This window comes from Prionailurus bengalensis, chromosome C2 (assembly GCF_016509475.1).
Source record: "Prionailurus bengalensis isolate Pbe53 chromosome C2, Fcat_Pben_1.1_paternal_pri, whole genome shotgun sequence".
Classification (NCBI taxonomy): Eukaryota; Metazoa; Chordata; class Mammalia; order Carnivora; family Felidae; genus Prionailurus; species Prionailurus bengalensis.
The window spans coordinates 152,039,393-152,058,471 of NC_057350.1; the positions used below are offsets into that span (position 1 = coordinate 152,039,393).

The window sequence follows — 19,079 nt, forward strand, 5'->3', positions numbered from 1 at the left end:
AGACCAAGAGGTGAACTTCAGATTGCCCCAGGAGTAGAGGAACCAATGAACAACATGGAGGGAGGCACAGTGTCCACGATGCCATCCCCCAGCATGACACCAGCTTTTGCCAGGTAAAATCTGTATTTAGTCTCCGTAATCTCTTGTAAACTATTTTTTTTTCCTATTTCAAGAAACTGGACAGGCTTTAAAAGCTGTTACTAGTCAGAAATTTTTCAGACATGATTCAAGTCACAGTGGCCCTTAAATGCTTCACATGATGAATTTAGCTGTGTCTTTTGTGTGGCAGTGAGGAGTTACACAGCTTGTTAGTACATCAGAAAAATAAACTCTTCTGAGGCATCCTTCAAAATGTAAAAAAAAAGACTGTCAGCCCACAGGTCATACATCTGAGGTGCTTTGACCCAGGCATACTTCTCTACCACATTGGGCCTTCAAGAAATTTCTAGAAGCAAAGACCTGCCACATGCATCACGGATTTTTTCCCTAAACGAGTTCCTATGATGAACTTGAAGAAAACAGGGAACAAGCTCCACTTTTTCATCTCCTTTGATTTCAGACAATATTATTATAATCCTAAGACTCCCAGAAATGTCCCCACATGACATTACACAAGATTAAAACAGAAAAATTCCCAACTTCTCCTCAGGATCCTCTTTCTGCCAACTTTGATTAAACAAGTGTGGGTGTGTTCTATCTGTGCTAGACGCACTGAATGTGGATGACTTCTCAGGAATCCCCACCCTTCTTTAAAAAACTAATGGAGCAAATTTACATTAGTTTTTTGGATATCTTTCAAGGTATCCCTTCTACAAATGGTTCTTTATTTTCTGGCGTCCTTCTTTTGAGACTCAGGGAGTTGTCACGCGATGTTGACACGAAAATGATGCAAGATTCAGGTCAATGGGGTCACCTGAGCCTCCTGCCTCCTCTTTAGGTGGCTCGAAATGTAAAATGGAAATTTAAACTATAGTCTTATAAACCATTTGCTGCCCCATTTATGGCTCATTTTTCAATATCTGACTATTCCTTGAGACAATCTAGTATAAATGAAACAGCACAGCATTCAATCGGCAGACTGGCTCTCAAGGCAAGGTTCTTCCATTTATCAGTGATATGATCCCGAGGCAGTATAGAACTCACTTAACATCACTACTGTTTGAGGAAAGCAGTGTGCCATTCAATTGGAACTGGTAACAGACCCATACACACAACTTGGGGTGGATGTGGGGTTGAAAGGCTGTGATTGCAGGTTTTATTGCTATTAGCTGTTGAGTAAAGGTGGCGATTTTTCTGATCCACCAAGAAGAGGAAAAGAGAAAAATTGAAAAGAAACAAGATCGTGCAAGAGCTAGTATTTCCTGCTGTGTGGAGATGAATACATGAAGAATAGTATGAATAGCGTATTTTGATGACTGCTAGAGTCTCAATGCTTTGAATTTCAATGATGCCACAACCTCTTGGGGATCAAACCCGAATTCTTCACCTAAACCGACCTAAATTCTACATGCCACCGCAAGAGGGCTCTGTCCCGGGCCCTCCGCACACCTCGTGGGATCTTTTTGGCTCATGGCACACCCTGTCCGAGAGTGCCCTGTGATGCCTCTTCCCAACCTGAGTACCATCTGGGGTCCCCCTGTTTTCCAGAAAAAGAATGCCCCAACACTCTCTGGATCCCTTCTCTTTCAAATTCCTGAAGTCTCACCTGCACCATGCATTTGGCTGCTTTGGAACAGTGTCCTGTTCTGTTACTCAACCCACAGAGATGTGCGTGTCTCCTACATGCTGGGCTCCGGTACTCCAAATGGAGTTGAAGGTATCGGCCACAGACTAGGCTGGTCACGAACACGGGTGCGGCACTGTGGTGCCGTGGCAGGTGTGCGAGCCAAATGCTGTGTGACACCCGCCCAGATACACAATTGTGATATCCGGCCACACCACACTCTTCTACTCCTTATTGCTATCACCTCCTGGCCTGCTAGTTCCTCCTCTTTGCTCAATGAGATTGTGTCACCTGGATCGCCATCATACTTCTGCCATCAACCTGGTCACCTTGGAATCCATGTGCACCTACCTGCCTTCTAGTCCCGTGGCTTCCTCAGCTAGACCTCAACCTCCTATGCCCATGTTCACCTCCCGACGGATCCACTTCAGAGACCACTAATTCAAACATCTTTTCGGGTACACAAAATTTTCTCCGCTAAATACCCCCATGGTCACAGTTCTTCAACTTTACCAGGCACTTCTAGCTGACTGACCTCTTCGTTCTCTTCCCACCATCTACAGCTCCTTTCTGACTTTCCTTCCTTCACCATCCAGATTAGTCTATCGTTTTAATTTCTACATTTTAAATATCTTGAACTCCGTATCCTTGCATCTGTCCCGAAGTTCTGAAACGCGCCCCGCCCCCCCCCGCCCCCAATCCAGGAAGAGCCCGGCCGTCTACTTTCCTCATGTCTACATATGTGAGGTTGAGCACGGCTGGAGCAAAACACACAATGATCCCGTTGGTTGGAAGTACACAAATCAATGATTAGAACCCAGCTCCAAAGCCTGGGTCTCCAACTTCTGTTGCACATAACCTCTTCCGACAGGCAACTCTCTTGGTATCAGCACTTGACCTTAACCCAACTTTACCGAGAAAGGGAAGGCGCAGGATGTACCTCTTTGCATCATCCACTCTCAATCGTAGGCTCACGTACAACTAAAGCCTCCTCCTTCTCTTTGTTGCCACAGAGCTTCTCCTCCTCTTGCCAAGGAGCTGCTATATGGAGACTCGGATGGATTCCTTGCTCTGAAAGTCACACGCAGAACCCGGGCAGCACCCACCCTGGGTAATGAGTGCTCAACAAACCCCATTTGCTTCAGTTGGTATCTCTGGTATCTACAGCTCAGAGACAGATTCCCTGGGGATCGATCCCAAGGGCGCTTGGCAGTCATCCGCAGTAACTAGCTTTACGGGAAAATGCTGGGACTTGATACGTTAAAGGATGGAGGTGAACAAACGAAGCAGGAAGAAAGAAGGAAAAGATGAGGGGGGCAGGGGCTCCTGTGTGTGTTCTTGGGACGGGCCAGACCCCATCTTGCTCACGGCGGGAGGCATTATGAAGGACGCAATGAATACGAATGTGCCTTGCAGATGCTGGGATCAGCAAAGATTTAAGAATTCCAAAGGACAAACGCCAGACCCTGGCTCATCAGGCTTACCGGTTTCCAAATACTCAATGTATCAAACAAATGCTCTGCCAGTCACTGAGGGAAGAATAAAAACACGTGTCCCCGTGAGACTCCACGCTAGCCATTTCCCTCACGTGGAGACCATCATCCCCACCCCACTTTCACGTTAGCATTGCTTTTTCATCTTGTACCATCCTGCCCTTATTTCTTGTTTCCTGGGAAGCTTTCTCCAAACCCTAGAGCTGGCGGCCCCGTGCTCTGGGCCCCCTCGGCCAAAGGGGTGACTGGTCGGGCCGGACAAGAAGCGTCGCCCTCCCTCGTTCTCTCTGTGAAGGGGGCGTGGTGTCCCGTGCACCTGGGCCATCTCTCGACTGCACGCGGTCAGGACTCCCGTCCTGCCCAGCCGGCCTCTGCTGCTCCCACCCGGCTGAAGGAAGACGGGGCCACCAGCGGGCCCCTGACGAGCCCACTCGGCCACTCACCTGGCCTGCTGGCAGACGCAGCAGATCCACACCTTCTCGTGCTTCTGGTAGGAGCAGCAGCTCTTGCAGACGTTGAACTGACAGTCGGCACACCGGCGCTTGGTGTTGACCAGGAAGGTGAAGGGCGAACAGCAGCGCATGCAGCAGTGGTCCACGAACTTCTGGTGCTTCGAGAGGATGCTGCACTTGCTGCCTTCCTCGGCCAGCTTCTGCTTCATCTCGCTGGGCCAGCAGGTGGGGGGGGGGGGGGGGAAGAGAAACAGCGCATCCGGTCAGGACGCTCTCTCCGTAAAGCACCCCCCGCCCCGGGCCCCCCCCACGGGCCGCGCCGCCCCGGACGACCTGCCCTCCAAACGACAAACTCCAAGAGACCAACTGCTTGACGCGATATCCAGAGAGGAGCCCTACTGGTGGATTAATTCTTGCGCACTTCTGCGAGTCGCATTTTCTACGAGAAAGCCCAAGAGCCTCATTACTTCTATTTCAGACAATAGGTTGAGATACAAATTATCATAAAACTAAGCACATCCTTGAAAAATAAAACCTTTCACTTAATTAATGCCTTTCTAAAGGAGCAGGAGATCATCCATGCTAAAACATTAATTCTCACAACAGCCCTGCTGGGAATACGATAAATGCAGCCCCGGTCCTCTTTAACCTCCCCTGAAACTAACGCACCCAGGGATTTTAAAAGCTTTCAAATCGATGTAAGTCAATAAAGCTTCCCCGGGTGATGGGCAAATCCCAAGCACTGCTGATTCAGAACTGGATCAAAGACAATCCTTTCTTCCAAAGAGCTCACGGTCACACTGGGCACACGGCCAGCCGTATGAATGCAAAACACCACGCTGCCTGCCTTTCTGTCTACACTCAGGGAGAAGGAAAGAGAAGCTCGGAGAGGCAAGGATGCCTCCAAACAGGCCGAGTTACCTACGGAAAAACTGACCGCAAGTAGCCAAGTTACTGTGACCTGGCAAATTTGAGTGGTTTTCCTGCCACAAAAGTGGATGCCCACAAACAGTAACAGCAAAGTACCTCATTTTTCCACCCTCAGTCTGTGATGGTGCAGTTCATTCCAGATAAATCTACGATGTATGTGGCAAATACTTTCTCCCGTCTTGCACTTGTCTTTTCTACATGCCATATGGTATCTTTCATCATTTAGAAGTACTTCCTTTGTCTATAAACCTCTCAGTCATACAGCCCCTGCAGTGGGTTGAATGGTGGCCCCAAAAAGGTATGTCCGTGCTCCCACCACCATAGCCTGAAATGTGCCTTATTTGGGGAAAAGGGTGATGTAATCAAGTGAACAGTCTTGGGGTGTGATCATCCTGGATTACCCTGGTGGGCCCCGAATCCAATGAGAAGTGTCTTTATAGGAGACACACAATGGAGAAGACAATGAGAAGATGGGGCTCAAGTCCTCAACCGTCTTGGCCCGTAGGCTGCCTCCCCAGGCCCACCACCAGCCATGATGCTGTCCCATCTCTGCACATCCAGGCTTCCTCCTGACCCCTTTCTTTCCAGGGGCCCCCGTGGCCCACCCGACCAGAAGCAAATTCTCAAAATCCATGGCCTAAATGGTGAACAATGGCTGCGTGGATAGGAGTTGCCCTTGCCTGACACATTAGGGATGGGAGTAAATTAACCAGGACACAGGTAAGCAGAAAGGACCAATATTAGAATTACCTGTATTCTACTACTCAGAGCTATTTTAGGTATCTACCCTCTCTCACCCTTCTTCTTCTTCTCCCCAATCCCCTCTCTTTCTGTTGCCTCTCTCTCCCTCCCCTGCCTTCTTACTTTAAAATGGTATTATATATACTGTTTTGATCTTGAAGCCTAGGAAATGGTCTGTTTCGATTTTCAAGAATGCTGGCATAAAGAGGTTCACAGATTTCTCTCACGACTTTAAGACCACCACTATATTTGTAATCATGTCTCCTTTTCTTCCAAATATTGCTTAGTTGACCCTAAGCTTTTTTGCCCTTTGCTCAGTAAGTTGTGAGGTCTGTTTATTTTATTAATTTAAATGAAGGACTAGCATTTGGTTGCTGGTCTATGTTGCTTACTTATTTTCTGCCGCAATAAAGTCTAGTCTCACCTTTACCACTTCTGCCTTCTACTGGTTTTGAGTTTGCTCTATTCTTTTCTTCTTCAATTGAAGTATAATTAAAATACAATATTATGTTAGTTGCAGGTGCACAATATAGTGATTCAACAATTCTATACATTAATCACTGCTTATCATGTAAGTGTGCTCTTAATCTCCTTCACCCATTCCCCACCCCCAACCCCCACCCCGCCACCTTCCTTCTGGTCCTTCTGGTTCACTATAGTTAAGAGTCTGTTTTTTGTTTCTCTTTTTTCTTTGTTTGTTTTTTAAATTCTAAATATAAGTGAAATCATATGTTATTTGTTTTTCTGAATGACTTACTTCAGTCACCATTACACCTTCTAGATCCATCTATGTTGTTGCATATGGCAAGATCTCATTCTTTTTTATGGCTGAGTAATATTCCATTGTATGTAAATACCACATCTTCTTTATCCATTCATCTATCAATGGACACTTGGGTTGCTTCCATATCTTGGCTATTATAAATAATGCTGCAACAAACACAAGGGGGCGTGTATCTTTTCAAATTAGTGTTTTTGTTTTCTTTGGGTAAATACTCAGTAGTGGGATTACTGGGACATAGGGTATTTCTATTTGTAGGTTTCTGAGGAAGCTTTATACTGTTTTCAACAGTGGCTGCTCCAGTTTGCAATTCCATCAACAGTGTACGAGGGTTCCTTTCTCTGCACATCCTCACCAACACTTGTTACTTCTTGTCTTTTTGATTCCAGCCATTTTGACAGGTGTAAGATGATATCTCATGGTTTTGATTTGCATTTTCTTGATGATTACTGATGTTGAGCATCCTTTCGTGTGTCTGTTGGCCACGTGTATGCCTTCTTTGGAAAAGTGTCTATTCAGGTTTCTGCCCATTTTTATGGGCAGAAATAGATTTTGTACTATTTGTTTTGGGGAGTGTGTTGTTAACTTCTTTCTGTATTTTGGATATTAACCCTTTGTTGGACATATCTATCATTTGTTAATATCTTCTCATAATTCAGTAGGCTGCCTTTTTGTTTTATTGATGACTTCCTTTGCTATGCAGAAGTTTTTTTTTTTATTTTGGTGTAGTCCCAATAGTTTAATTTTGCTTTTGGTTCCATTGCCTTAGGAGACATATCTAGAAAAATGTTTCTATGGCCAATATCAAAGAAATTATTGCCTGTGGTCTCTTCTAAGAATTTTACGATTTCAGGTCTCACATTTAGATCTTTAATCCATTTCGAGTTTATGTTTGTATACAGCATAAGAAAATGGTACAGTTTCATTCTTTTGCATGTAGCTGTCCAGTTTTCTCAGCTTCATTTATTGAAGATACTGTCTTTTCTGCATTGCATATTCTTACCTCTTTTGTTGTAGATTAACTGACCATATAAGTGTGGGCTCATTTCTGGACTTTATATTCTGTTCCACTGATCTATGGGTCTATTTTTGTGCCAGTACCCTACTATTTTGGTTACTACAGCTTTGTCTTGAAATCTGCGATTGTGATACTTCTAGCTTTACAAGACAAGACTGCTCTGGCTATTTTGGGGTCTTTGGGGGTTCCATACAAATTTTGGGAGTATGTGTTCCAGTTCTGTGAAAGATGTTGTTGGTATTTTGGTAGGAATTGCATTAGACCTGTAGATTTCTTTGGGTAGTATGGATATTTTAGCAATATTGATTCTTCCAATCCATGAGCATGGAATATTTTTGCATTTGTGTTGCCTTCAACTTCTTTCATCAATGTTTTGTAGTTCTCACCTCCTTGGTTAAGTTTATTCTCAGATATTTTATTATTTTTGGTACAATTTTAAGTGGGATTGTTTCTTCTTATCCTGCTACTTCATTACTACTGTGTAGAGATGAAACAGATTTCTGTATATAATTTTGTATCCTGAGACTTTGCTGAATTCGTTTATTAGTTTTTTTTTCAGTCTTCAGGATTTTCTGTATATAGTTTTTTCCCTAACTTTTAAAAAATAAACCTTAAAAAAGTAAAACACACTTACTTTTAATAATTTAACATATTTCCAAATATATGGATTTTGTTATTGATTTTTACCTTTACTTTTTTTTACATTTTTATCAGAGAAGAGGGTCTGGAAGAAGTGAACTCTCTGGTACTTGTTAAGACTTGCACGATAGCCTACTACAAGCTCTATTTTTGTAAAGTCCATATGTGTTTGAAAAGAATATTTATTCTCTATCCATTGAGAATAAGACATAAAATTCTCCCATTATAATTGCGGATTTACCATTTCTCTTCAATTCTAGTTAATTTTTTATGTCATGTTTTTTAAGACTATCATGTGAGGTGCATCAAGTTTCATAAATGTTATGTACTTAATGAAATATTCCTTTTGTGATCACACACAACCCTCTTCATCCCTAATAATGCTTTTTGTCTTAAAGTCTGTCTTATATTTATAGTCTATATTAGTTATTTTGTTAATATTTTAGATTTTTTAAACTGATGGTGTGCCGGGGTATACCTTTTTATGCCTCTTCCCTTTCACCATATGTATCATATTTCAGATTGGGATATTATAAGCAGAATGTAGCTGAATCTTCTACTTTCATACTGTATGAGAATCTCTTTTCCCATGAAAGTGTAAACCATTTATATTGAGATTACTAATACATTTGGATTTATTTCTACTGTTATATCTACTGTTAATTCCATCTAATGTTATTTGTTTCCTCTTTTTCTCCTTTTCTCCTTTCTATTACATTGATTTTCTTCATTGTCTTTGCTTTCCCAAGCATGATCTGGCATTTAATGTTCTTTGTTACTTCTTTTAGTGGTTAACATGCATATTGGGATTAACACCTACTGTTAACAGCTTTCCCCTCATCAACATCGTGTTAATTCCCTCTAATGGTCTATGTTATTATTGAGAGTGTTTTGGTTCGATCTTGGTTTGTAGCTGCAAAAATTATTCTTAATATTGTTCAGCCATAGTTTTAGCCACCCCCCGTGATGCAGTCTGCGACCTGCACTCAGACGAAAAGCCCTGAACACAGGAAATTCTGGGGCCATTTCCTTCCTCCAAGTGGCAACATCCCTCTCGTCCCTCTTGGATTTGGTTGCAAATGGGGTGCTGTGCAGTAAATGGTTTTGTGTTGTGCCCAGAAAGTATACTTTTTATCTGCAAGAGGGTTGGTCCGATAGGAGATTACTTCGTCCATACCAGAGGCAGAATTCATTTACTATTTTTTAAGTTGACATTTGTATAGATTTATCCACATTTACAGATTTCTTTGTTCGTCATTGCTTCTTGTCTCTGATGTTTCCTCTCCTGTTAATTTTTTTTTAATTGCTGAACTTCTTGCAATTCTTCCCACAAGGAAAACGCTAGCAATCTTCATTTGCTGCCAAGTGTCTATTTCATCCTTAAAGTGGAATGATGTTTTAAATGGGTATGGAATCCTAAGTTGACAGTTCTTTTCCAAAAGCACCAGATAATATTAAAAGAATTAGTCCTTTTTTTTTTCTGACATCAAAAGTTGTAATATGAAGTTTGTTAGTCTGATTATTCCTTTGTAGGAAATCTCATTTTTCTCACTGGTTACTTTTGAGAGTTTTTGTTTTGTTGTTGTTGTTGTTGTTGTTGTTATTGTTGCTGTTGTTTTGTTTTTGTCTTTGGTGTTCCATTTGGTGTTCACCATAAAGTGTCTAAAAGAGGATTTTTTTGCATTGTTCTGCTTGGAACTGTTGGTAATTTTTTTTAAGCTTTCATTCATTTTATAGTATTTTTTAAAATTTCCTTTGAGAGAGAGAGCACATGCATAAGTTGGGGGGGGGGGGCAGAAAGAGAGGGAGAGAGAGAGAATCCCAAGCAGGCTCCGCACTGTCAGCATGGAGCCTTACGTAGGGCTTGAACCCATGAACCGTGAGATCATGACCTGAGCCGAAATCACAAGTCAAATGTGCAACTGACTGAGCCACCCAGGAGCCCCAAAGTTTTCACTAATTTTAAAGAATTTTCCAATTATAACTTTGAGTGTCGTCCCCTGCTCTATTTTCTCTAATCAGTCCTTCCGGAATTCTATGTCAAGCCTTCCCTGTTCTTCCATGCCTCCTAACCTTTCTGTCCTCTCTTTGTATTTCTGAGATACATTCAGGACACATATTTCAGTTCTAGCTTCTAGTTTAGAAATTCTTTCTTCATTCACGTTTTCTCCATTGTTTAACTCTTTTGAAATGTTACTGACTTTAACTTTCATTTCTAGAAGTTGTATTGATTTTTTTCCCACTGAAGTTTGCCTGTCTTCTCTCTTTTGTGCAAGTCAATACGAGTTCTATTGATTTTTTAAAATCTTTTTAATTATTTTAAACATACTTCCTTTATACCCTCTTCCTGATTCTTATATTATCTTAAATTCTGAGAAGGAGTGCTAATTCCTCTACTGGATGTGTCTATTAAGTCTTACTCAGGGTGAAGTCTCTGCTTTCACGGTTTATCACTTTGATTGAGGTCCTCGTCAGCCAAGCTCACTCCTCCTGTGGTGCACCTGTTCTGTGCAGGTGTCATGGCAGAGCGGCTATGCACCTGCTTTCACGAGGCATCACAGAGAGGTTATTGATTCCAGACCAGGTTCATATTCACTTCTCAGCTTGGAGAATCCTGTGCCACATGAATAATAAGATTCGGATTTTCATCCCCATGTGTACTGCAGGATTGGGACTTTGAGGCTTGATTTCTTAATGGAGAGTTATTTTCTTCCACCCAGGGGTCTAGGCAAAGGTCGCCTGCTTTGTAGTTCCCCTAAGCCAGTGAGTAGAAATTTCCCGGGTGCCCCCCTCGCTAAGAGTGAAACCCTCCAATGCTGAAGGTTATACATGTGTCTCATTTCCGTCTGCTTGTCCTCCAAAGGCTCAAGCCACATCTCCTGCCCCCGTACAGAAATTAACGCTGCAGTCACTAGCCGTCAGAGCCTGTAGCCCCTTCCTTCCCTTCTGACTAGGCTGACCACTCTGGTTTTACTTCCCTCTTTACTTCCACCCTCTGGGAGTTTCCCTTTTTACTTTTCCCCGACTTCAAAAAAAATTCAGATATACTCCACATGCCATAACATTGACCCTATTAAACGGTTTGAGTGGTTTTTAGTACGTTCACAAAGGTGTGTAACCATCAGTACTATCTAATTCCAGAACATTTTCCTCATCCTCGAAAGAAACCCCATACCAATCAAGCAGCCACTCCCCACTGTTGGCCTCCCCACCCAGCCCCTGCCAACCACTCGTCTACTTTCTGTTTCTATGGATTTGCCTATTCTGGACATTTCATACACATGGAATCATTCCACATGTGGTCTTTTGTGTCTGGCTGCTTTCTTTGCACATGTTCAAGGTTCATTTATATTGTAGCATGTATCAGCACTTCATTCCTTTTTACTGCCAAAGAATATTCCGTTTGTGGATGCACCATATTTTATTTACCCGTTCATACAACTGATGGTCATCTGGGCGGTTTCTACCTTTTGGCTATTACAAACAATGCTGCTGTGAACATTCATGTGCAAGTTTTTGTGTGAATCCATATTTGGAATGCCGGGGGTGGAATTGCTGGGTCGTATAGTAATGCTATGTTGAAGCCTCTAAGACAGCGGCCTCTCTTCCAAATCACTACATCATTTTACATCGCCACCAGCAATACATGAGGGTTCCAGTTTCTCCACATTCTCACCGACGATTGCTATTGTCTGTCTTTTTAATTATCGCCATCCTAGGGACAGTGAGGTGGTATCATATTGCGGTTTCCATTGCATTTTCCGAATGACGGATAACGTGGAACACTTTTTCATGTACTTGTTGGCCAGTGGTACATCTTCCTTGGAGAAAAGTTTATTCAAACCTTTTGCCCTCTTTAAAGTTAGACTATTGGGGCAGCACCTGGGTAGCTGTTGGTTGAGCATCTGATTCTCGGTTTCGGCTCAGGTCATGATCTCATGGTTCATGAGTTGAGCCCAGCGTCGGGCTCTGGGCTGACAGTGTGGAGCCAGGCGCTTGGGATTCTCTCTCTCTCTCTCTCTCTCTCTCTCTCTCTCTCTCTCTCTCCCCCTCTCTCTCTGCCCTTCCCCTGCTTGCACTCTCTGTCTCTCTCAAAAATAAATAAAACAAAAATAAATAAACCTTAAAAAATAAATTAATTAAAACAAAAGAAGATAAATTTATTTGGCTTTTTCTGTTGCTGTTTATAAGAGGTTTTTTTTTTATGTATTCTGGACATAAGTCCCTTACCAGACACATGATTTGCAAATATCTTCTCTTTCTCATATTAAATCTTGTATTTTATTAGTGTTTTTTGGACAAAGAAGGATTGCACTAGCTTATCCTACCTTGCTACTAGAGCTGGAAATTTATGTACAGTTTTATAACTTCATTTTTCACTTAACAGCAATGTATCATAAACATCTTTCCATAACAACTCAGGAGTGTTTGCAGGACAATTTTCAGGTGTCCTAAGCTGGCTTAAACACCTGCCAGGATATGAGCAGGACTAACTGGTCTGCATAACAGTGCCCAATACTTCTTTGTTGCTTAAATACTGGGGAGATGGGGGAGGCTGAATCCAGAATTAGAAGGGGATGCTACATCAGGCCAGCTGATCAGTTATACTTGGCTGGCCAAAGTATTTACAGGGAAACAAGTAGAGGTTTTTTGTTTTTTTTTCCCTTAAGGCATGAAGAGTTTGTTCTCTAGGCTCTCAGATTTAGAGCAGAAGCTAAGTCATTGACAGCTCTGACATCTGTAAACAACATAAGAACAGTCTCAGCAATTGACCAGCTTCTATTGATATTTCAGAGACACTAAATTAAATGGGATGAAACATCCAGGAAGGAAACTCTTTGGGGATCAAAAGAGCTCTGTGAAGTCAATCCACAGGATCACTTGAGCTTGATGAGTTTTGTTTCCTGATACACAGGGCTGCAAACTCCAATGGCATTTTAAAAGTGAGTATCTAATAAGAAAACTGTACCAAACCCTCCAGAATTTGTTCTAAGCAAATGGAGTGTCTTGAACCAGAGGCTAAGTGGAGGAGTAGCATGCCCTTTTCTGGAACCATCTCTCATTTATCGCATTCTATGCCCTGTAGTACCTCAAGGAGAAAGACATCGAACATAATTATACAGGAGAACTTGCAGCAGCTGGTTGCAGAATCAACCAAGAATCATGCAAGACCAGGTACCTGCTTTGACATGTCCTGGGAAGCACCAGGCCCCAAATGGTTAGCCGTGTGGGAAAGAGGGATGGGTCAGAAGCTAGAGGGCATAGCTGAGCTCAGCCACTTACCAACAGCCCCATCCTTTTGGAGTGGCAGTAACAATTTCTACTTTCTAGAGTTGCCTCAAGATTTTAAATGAGCAAAGCAACAATAAGCAAATACTAGTTATTCATTTGGATTAGCAAGAAACCCAGTGGTCTGAGTATCTGTAACACTGAGTCACCTCGTTTGTATGTCAGGAAGGTTTTTGTGCTCATATCTGGACAAGAATGCTTAGCACTCACTTGTTGCTCGAGTACAGGGAACAGTGGGTGCGAAGTGACATCTCGTGGTTTTGAGTTGCCTGACTAAGGATGTTGACCGTGGTTAGTCTGGTTTTTAGCAATGGCATCCAACATCTGGTCTAGCCCCCTCCCAACTACAACGGACATCTGAAAAGCTTAGCAACATTTTATGGTTTCTCTGTCCACTGCCACGCAAACTCTGATTGGTTGGTAGACGGTGAAGCACCATGTGTTGAGAGGAGGCACACAGGCTCAATGGAGCTAGAGAGTCATGATAAGTTAGCCGTGTCTGTCACAGGTGTAGCAGGGAGAAGGGATGGCATATGTCACTTGCTTTCTATCAAAGGGACAGAGTTCCGATCCATAGCTATGAGCTGTCACTTCATGGTCACAGACACTATTGCTTAGCTTGCCAATTATTCACTCAATTCACACTTATTGAGCACCTACTATTCCAGGCACTAGGAATAGAAAGAAAACAAGACATTGTGCCTCACTTCATGAAACACGTCCTGTAAAAATTGGTACACATCACATACCGTCATTTCTATAAAAGAGAAATAATAGCACACCTAGTATATAAAAACAGTTGCCTTAGTCCCCTCTCCCAGGTATAGGCTGTTGGAACTATGCCTCTTTCTTGCTTTTTCATGGCCTCCTCCAGGTAGCAAAGGGGGCTGGAAGCCTGGAAACTACATCTCCTAGACCCTCTTGCCTGCTGGTGTTGGTTGGACTCTGCCAATGGGAGGCATTTGTGTGAGACCGGAAGGTGGGAGGGAGACGCCATTTTTCTGTTTTATGTTACAGTAGAGGCAGGTGACCGTCGGTGAATGTGGCTTCTTGGTCTCCTTTTTGCAGTGGGCGCTCCTTCAGCAGCAAGGTGACAGCAGCAGTGACTCCATCAAGTGCAGGCCTGCGGGATCTGAGTTGTACTTTTTCTTTTTTTCCTCCACCCAGCCCTCCAGGCAGAAGCAGCGCCTATGGTGACTGACCTCTGGGGAACATCGCTTTCTTCCTGTTGCTCTATGATCTCTTCCAATACTTTTGTAGCCAATCCTGAATTTAAAAGCCTCTGTATGAAATATTAAGAGGGCTTCTGTTTCGATGGGACCCTCACTGACACATCTTCAGACAGTGGAAGTCGCACACTGTCATATCCAGAGAGTTTTTTGAAGTCCCCCTTCCATCTGACCTTCTTGACATCGGCTCTCTTGACCACTCTGCTCTCTGGCTACGGATCTCCTCTCCAGATTAATTCACGTTTCATTACGTCTTCCTCAGAGGTTTCTCCTTTCGCGTCATCTTCTTCTACATTCCCCCTTTGAGAAATGGAGCCCCATGTGCATCACAGATGACGCTCATGTGCTGGTAGTTCTCACACGTTTGGTCCCCTCTGGTCTCCTAAGCTTCAGATTAGGGTTTGGAGCAGCCAAGATCTCCAGGTTGTCACCTTAGGTGAGACTGAACTCCGACTCTCTGAAATTATAGTTGTTACTTCCATCCCCAGATATCTCCCCAAAGAGCACTAACTTCTATCCCGAGGCCCCTCTGGAATCCTCAGAGCCATCCCCGACTCTTCCTTACTTTTGTTTGTAATTGCACACCAAATCCTATCGATTTTGCCACTACAATACCCCTTAAACGCACTTCCCCTTAGCTTGGGCCCTCAGCCTCAGCAGCCCGCACGGCCGCGTCAGACTCTATCTACTCCAAGCCCCCTGCAACAATACATAGTGACCAGCCCCGAAAACACACGTGGCTGCCCTTCACCACTACTTAGAGGGGCGTGATGATGACTTCCGACCGTATGGCACTCCCTTGAGCTGCAAAGACCAGTCTGTCCCCAGGCCGGCTTGTGCTCTCTCCCCCACGTGGGGTGTCTTCCCCCGCTACCTTCCCGGCACACTTCTTTTCCTTCCAGACCCACTTCAGGTGTCGCCTTCCCTTCTGCGTTTCCAGTTCTGACAGGCATGACTAGCACTTTGTGCCTCACTCTCTCAGGGCACTCACCACGCTGGATTTTAATCATTTGTTCATGTCCCTTCTACAGGACAATGAGTTCCCCAGAGAGGAGGGCACTGGTGGCTTCCTTTCTCCCCGGCACGGAAGGCCTGGCCTGGATTGCATGTTTCAGTGTGTACTTTTTCTTTCCAAGCAAGTTCTGCCACCGGGCTGGAGATTACAGTCAAACAAGAGCACGGGCCAGCTGAATATAAAAACCTCCGGACAATCAATTGCTTAGGCTTCCACCATTATGGAGAACCCGTATACAAAACAACCAAACACCTGACCAACTCTTACTCTGCATCTGTGAATTCTGATTATGCAGGTCAAGACGTTCTGCTTTCTGCTGCTTACAATTCACCGAAGAGAAAGCACCAGAGGAAAGTTAAAAGAACGCAAAACACATATAATGAGGGAACGGATAGGATTCTTCTTTTTTATTTCTGAATAAGAGAGAGTATTTCAGTATCTGGAAGGTTCTTACTCATCATTCAAATATATGCAAATAAAAGTTTCTCTGTGGTTGAGCACAGGCATCGCTTCTGGAGCTAGTCAAAGCTGCAGGCCATCGCATCCACAGAAACAGACACTTTTTCCTGAGAGATTTTTCTTCTTGCTGTTCAGCTAGTTGATATAGATCTGACCTTGAGCAAGAAAACTCTCCCATGAGAAGTGGAACTGTCATCACTCTCCAGGCTGTTGTGAATGAAACAGAAATGTTCCAGGCTTCATTCTCTCTCATTTACCTGGGCTGGACACAGGCTCAGAAAATCTCTACATTGCGGACCATCACACGTATTCTGACATTTAATGCATCGTGCACTGTATGTGAACACCTATTTCAATTCTATGAATATTTGATTTCTCCATCTAGAAGAAGTCACTGTTTAGGTCAGCTTGCAGAGAGATGCCAAATTTCACTGGTGATGTGGCGTAGATGTTAAGGCACTTACCCCCCTAATGCTCATGCACAGCTGAGTCTCCTGACCTGGGTCTCCCCTTTCATACTACATAGTGAACTACCTTCTCCAAATCTGAATACAAAAAGGAAACTATTGGAAAACTTACAGAAACATTTTGTAAAGCCTCTTACAATATTATATTTCTTAGACCCAAATGTAAGACAGGAAGCCATCAAAATCCTAGAGGAGAGAACAGGCTGAAACCTCTTTGACCTCGGCTGCAAGAACTTTTTACTTGACATATCTCCAGAGGCAAGGGAAACAAAAGCAAAAATGAACTACTAGCACTTTATCAAAACAAAAAGCTTCTGCACGGCAAAGGAAACAATCAGCAAAACTGAAAGGTAACCTACTATAGAATGTGAGATGATATTTGCAAATGACATACCAGACAAAGGGTTAGTATCCAAAATCTATAAAGAACTTATCAAACTCAACACCCAAAAAACAAATAATCCAGTGAAGAAATGAGCAAAAGACATGAATAGACACTTCTCCAAAGAAGACATCTAGATGGCTAACAGACACATGAAAAGATGCTCAACATCAGTCATCATCAGGGAAATACAAATCAAAACTACAATGAGATACCACCTCACACCTGTCAGAATGGCAAACATTAACAATTCAGGCAACAACAGATGTTGGCGAGGATGCGGAGAAAGAGGATCTCTTTTGCACTGTTGGTGGCAATGAAAACTGGTGCAGCCACTCTGGAAGACAGTGAGGAGGTTCCTCAAAAAATTAAAAATGTAACCACCCAACAACCCATCAATCCAAAGGATACAAAAATGCTGATCTGAAGGGGTATATGCACCCCAATGTTTATAGCAGTGCTATTGACAATAGCCGAGGTATGGAAAGAGCCCAAATGTCCATCAACTGATGAATGGATAAAGATGTGGTATATATATATATATATATATATATATATATATATATACACGATGGAATATTACTCAACAATGAAAAAGAATGAAATCTTGCCATCTGCAACAATGTGGATGAACTAGACTGTATTGTGCTAATAATAAGCAAAGTAAGTCCGTCAGAGAAAGACAAGTATATGGTTTCACTCAGATGTGGAATTTAAGGAATGAAACACATGAACACAGGGGAAGGGAAGCAAAAATAAGATAAAAACATAGAGGGAGACAAACCAAAGAGACTCAAATACAGAGAACAAACAGGGTGCTGGAGGGGAGGTGGATGGGGGAATGGGCTAAATGGGTGATGGGCATTAAGGAGGGCACTTGTTGGGATGAGCACTGTGTGTTATATGTTAGGGAGGAATCACTAAATTCTATTCTTAAAATCACTATTACACTATATGTTACCTAACTTGGACTTAAGTTAACAAAATAAGATAAATATTATATTTCTTTGACATCTCCCATCCCAGAGCAAAAGGGAAGTCCAGACTTCCTTTCTTCCATCACGCTTCCATAAAAGGAATGGCAATCACCTTTGCGAAATGCCTGCTACGTGTGAGGCCTTTGGCAGAACTGATCCCTCCAAAACGTTTTTGAGGCCGAGAAGGAGGGGCCTCCACACTTCTCTCAGGCTGCTTTCTAGAGGGTGTTGGCAGGTGTCGTGTTCTGTACTTGGACGACGAGCAACCCGTGGACATGAGTGGAATCCTTTGCTCGCAGGGCATCTAGAAGCGTGGCTTGCCCACGTGAGCACTTGATGACAATGTGATGGTTACGATGGTGTCAGAGAGGATGTGTGCAGCCGCCATGTACCAGTACCAAAACTGCAAATCAGAAAAATCAGAGCGGCCCCGGGAAAGTAATTATTCTACATATAAAGTATATTATTTGATGTATTCTCAGCTTTTCCTGGATGCCTTTACCATACCTGCAACTGACACTCCACATCCAGAATGTGTGTGCTCAAGGAAAACCTTATCTTCTGGTACAACCCTTCTCATCCCACAGGCAGGTAAATAGGTGCAAACTAACACGTGCAAGGTCCCGTAGCCGGTCACCTGTCTGCTCGTGTCATTAATGACCACCCTTCACTTGAAATTTAATCACTGCCTGGTGGGACTGGTCACAAAACAGTTCGCCTTGGACCAAAGGCAACACCGGTTCAGAAAATTCAAAAGGTAGGGCGCCTGGGTGGCTCAGCTGGCTAAGCATCTCACTTCGGCTCAGGTCATGATCTCATGGTTGGTGAGTTCAAATCCCACGTTGGGCTCTGTGCTGACAACTCGGAGCCTGGAGCCTGCTTTGGATTCTGGGTCTCCCCCTTTCTCTGCCCCTCCTCCGCTCATGCTCGTTCTCTCTTTTTCTCTCAGAAATAAATAGACGTTAAGAAAAAAAAAGAAAAGTCAAAAGGTATAGGTAAAGAAGTACAAATTCTATTTTTAGAAATAAACTCAATTGAATAACTTAAACAGGTATAACTGTTGAAACTATCATGTCTCTAAAAGTTAAGTAATACTAGGTAAGGATAAATTGGTATTAAACACAATTAAATATATGGATTCAAATACAAAAGGAACTTTAAAAAACATCTCAAAATATGTCAGTTCAAAACATGTCTCTATCACCTATTAGAGACACTAATTGTTGTGTTCACTAATCCCATATGAATGTTCAAAAAGGTTTTCTTGCCAAAATAGAGTATCTCTAACTAATCTGAACAATTTCTACCACTTATGCTAACTTACACTCTAAAAATATACTTTACACATGTCTCCAACAAAAAGGAAATTATTTAGTTCATTCCTCTTTATTCTTGGAAAATTCATTCTTCATTCATTCATTCATTCATTCACCCAACATGGTTAAAGCTCCCATTCTGTGTCTGGCTCTCTGCCAGGTTGTGGG

At 42.9% G+C, this 19,079-nt stretch overlaps 1 protein-coding gene across 3 annotated transcripts in view; it reads right to left on the reverse strand.

Moving 5' to 3' along the window:
• LOC122492129 (myosin VIIA and Rab interacting protein) overlaps positions 1-19,079 on the reverse strand; it is a 375,178-nt gene that overhangs the window by 215,284 nt on the left and 140,815 nt on the right. For all 3 annotated transcript variants that reach the window (XM_043595686.1, XM_043595688.1, XM_043595687.1), the window contains exon 3: positions 3,660-3,881. In XM_043595686.1, coding sequence (XP_043451621.1) covers positions 3,660-3,881 — 222 coding nt within the window. The remainder of the gene's footprint in view (positions 1-3,659; positions 3,882-19,079) is intronic.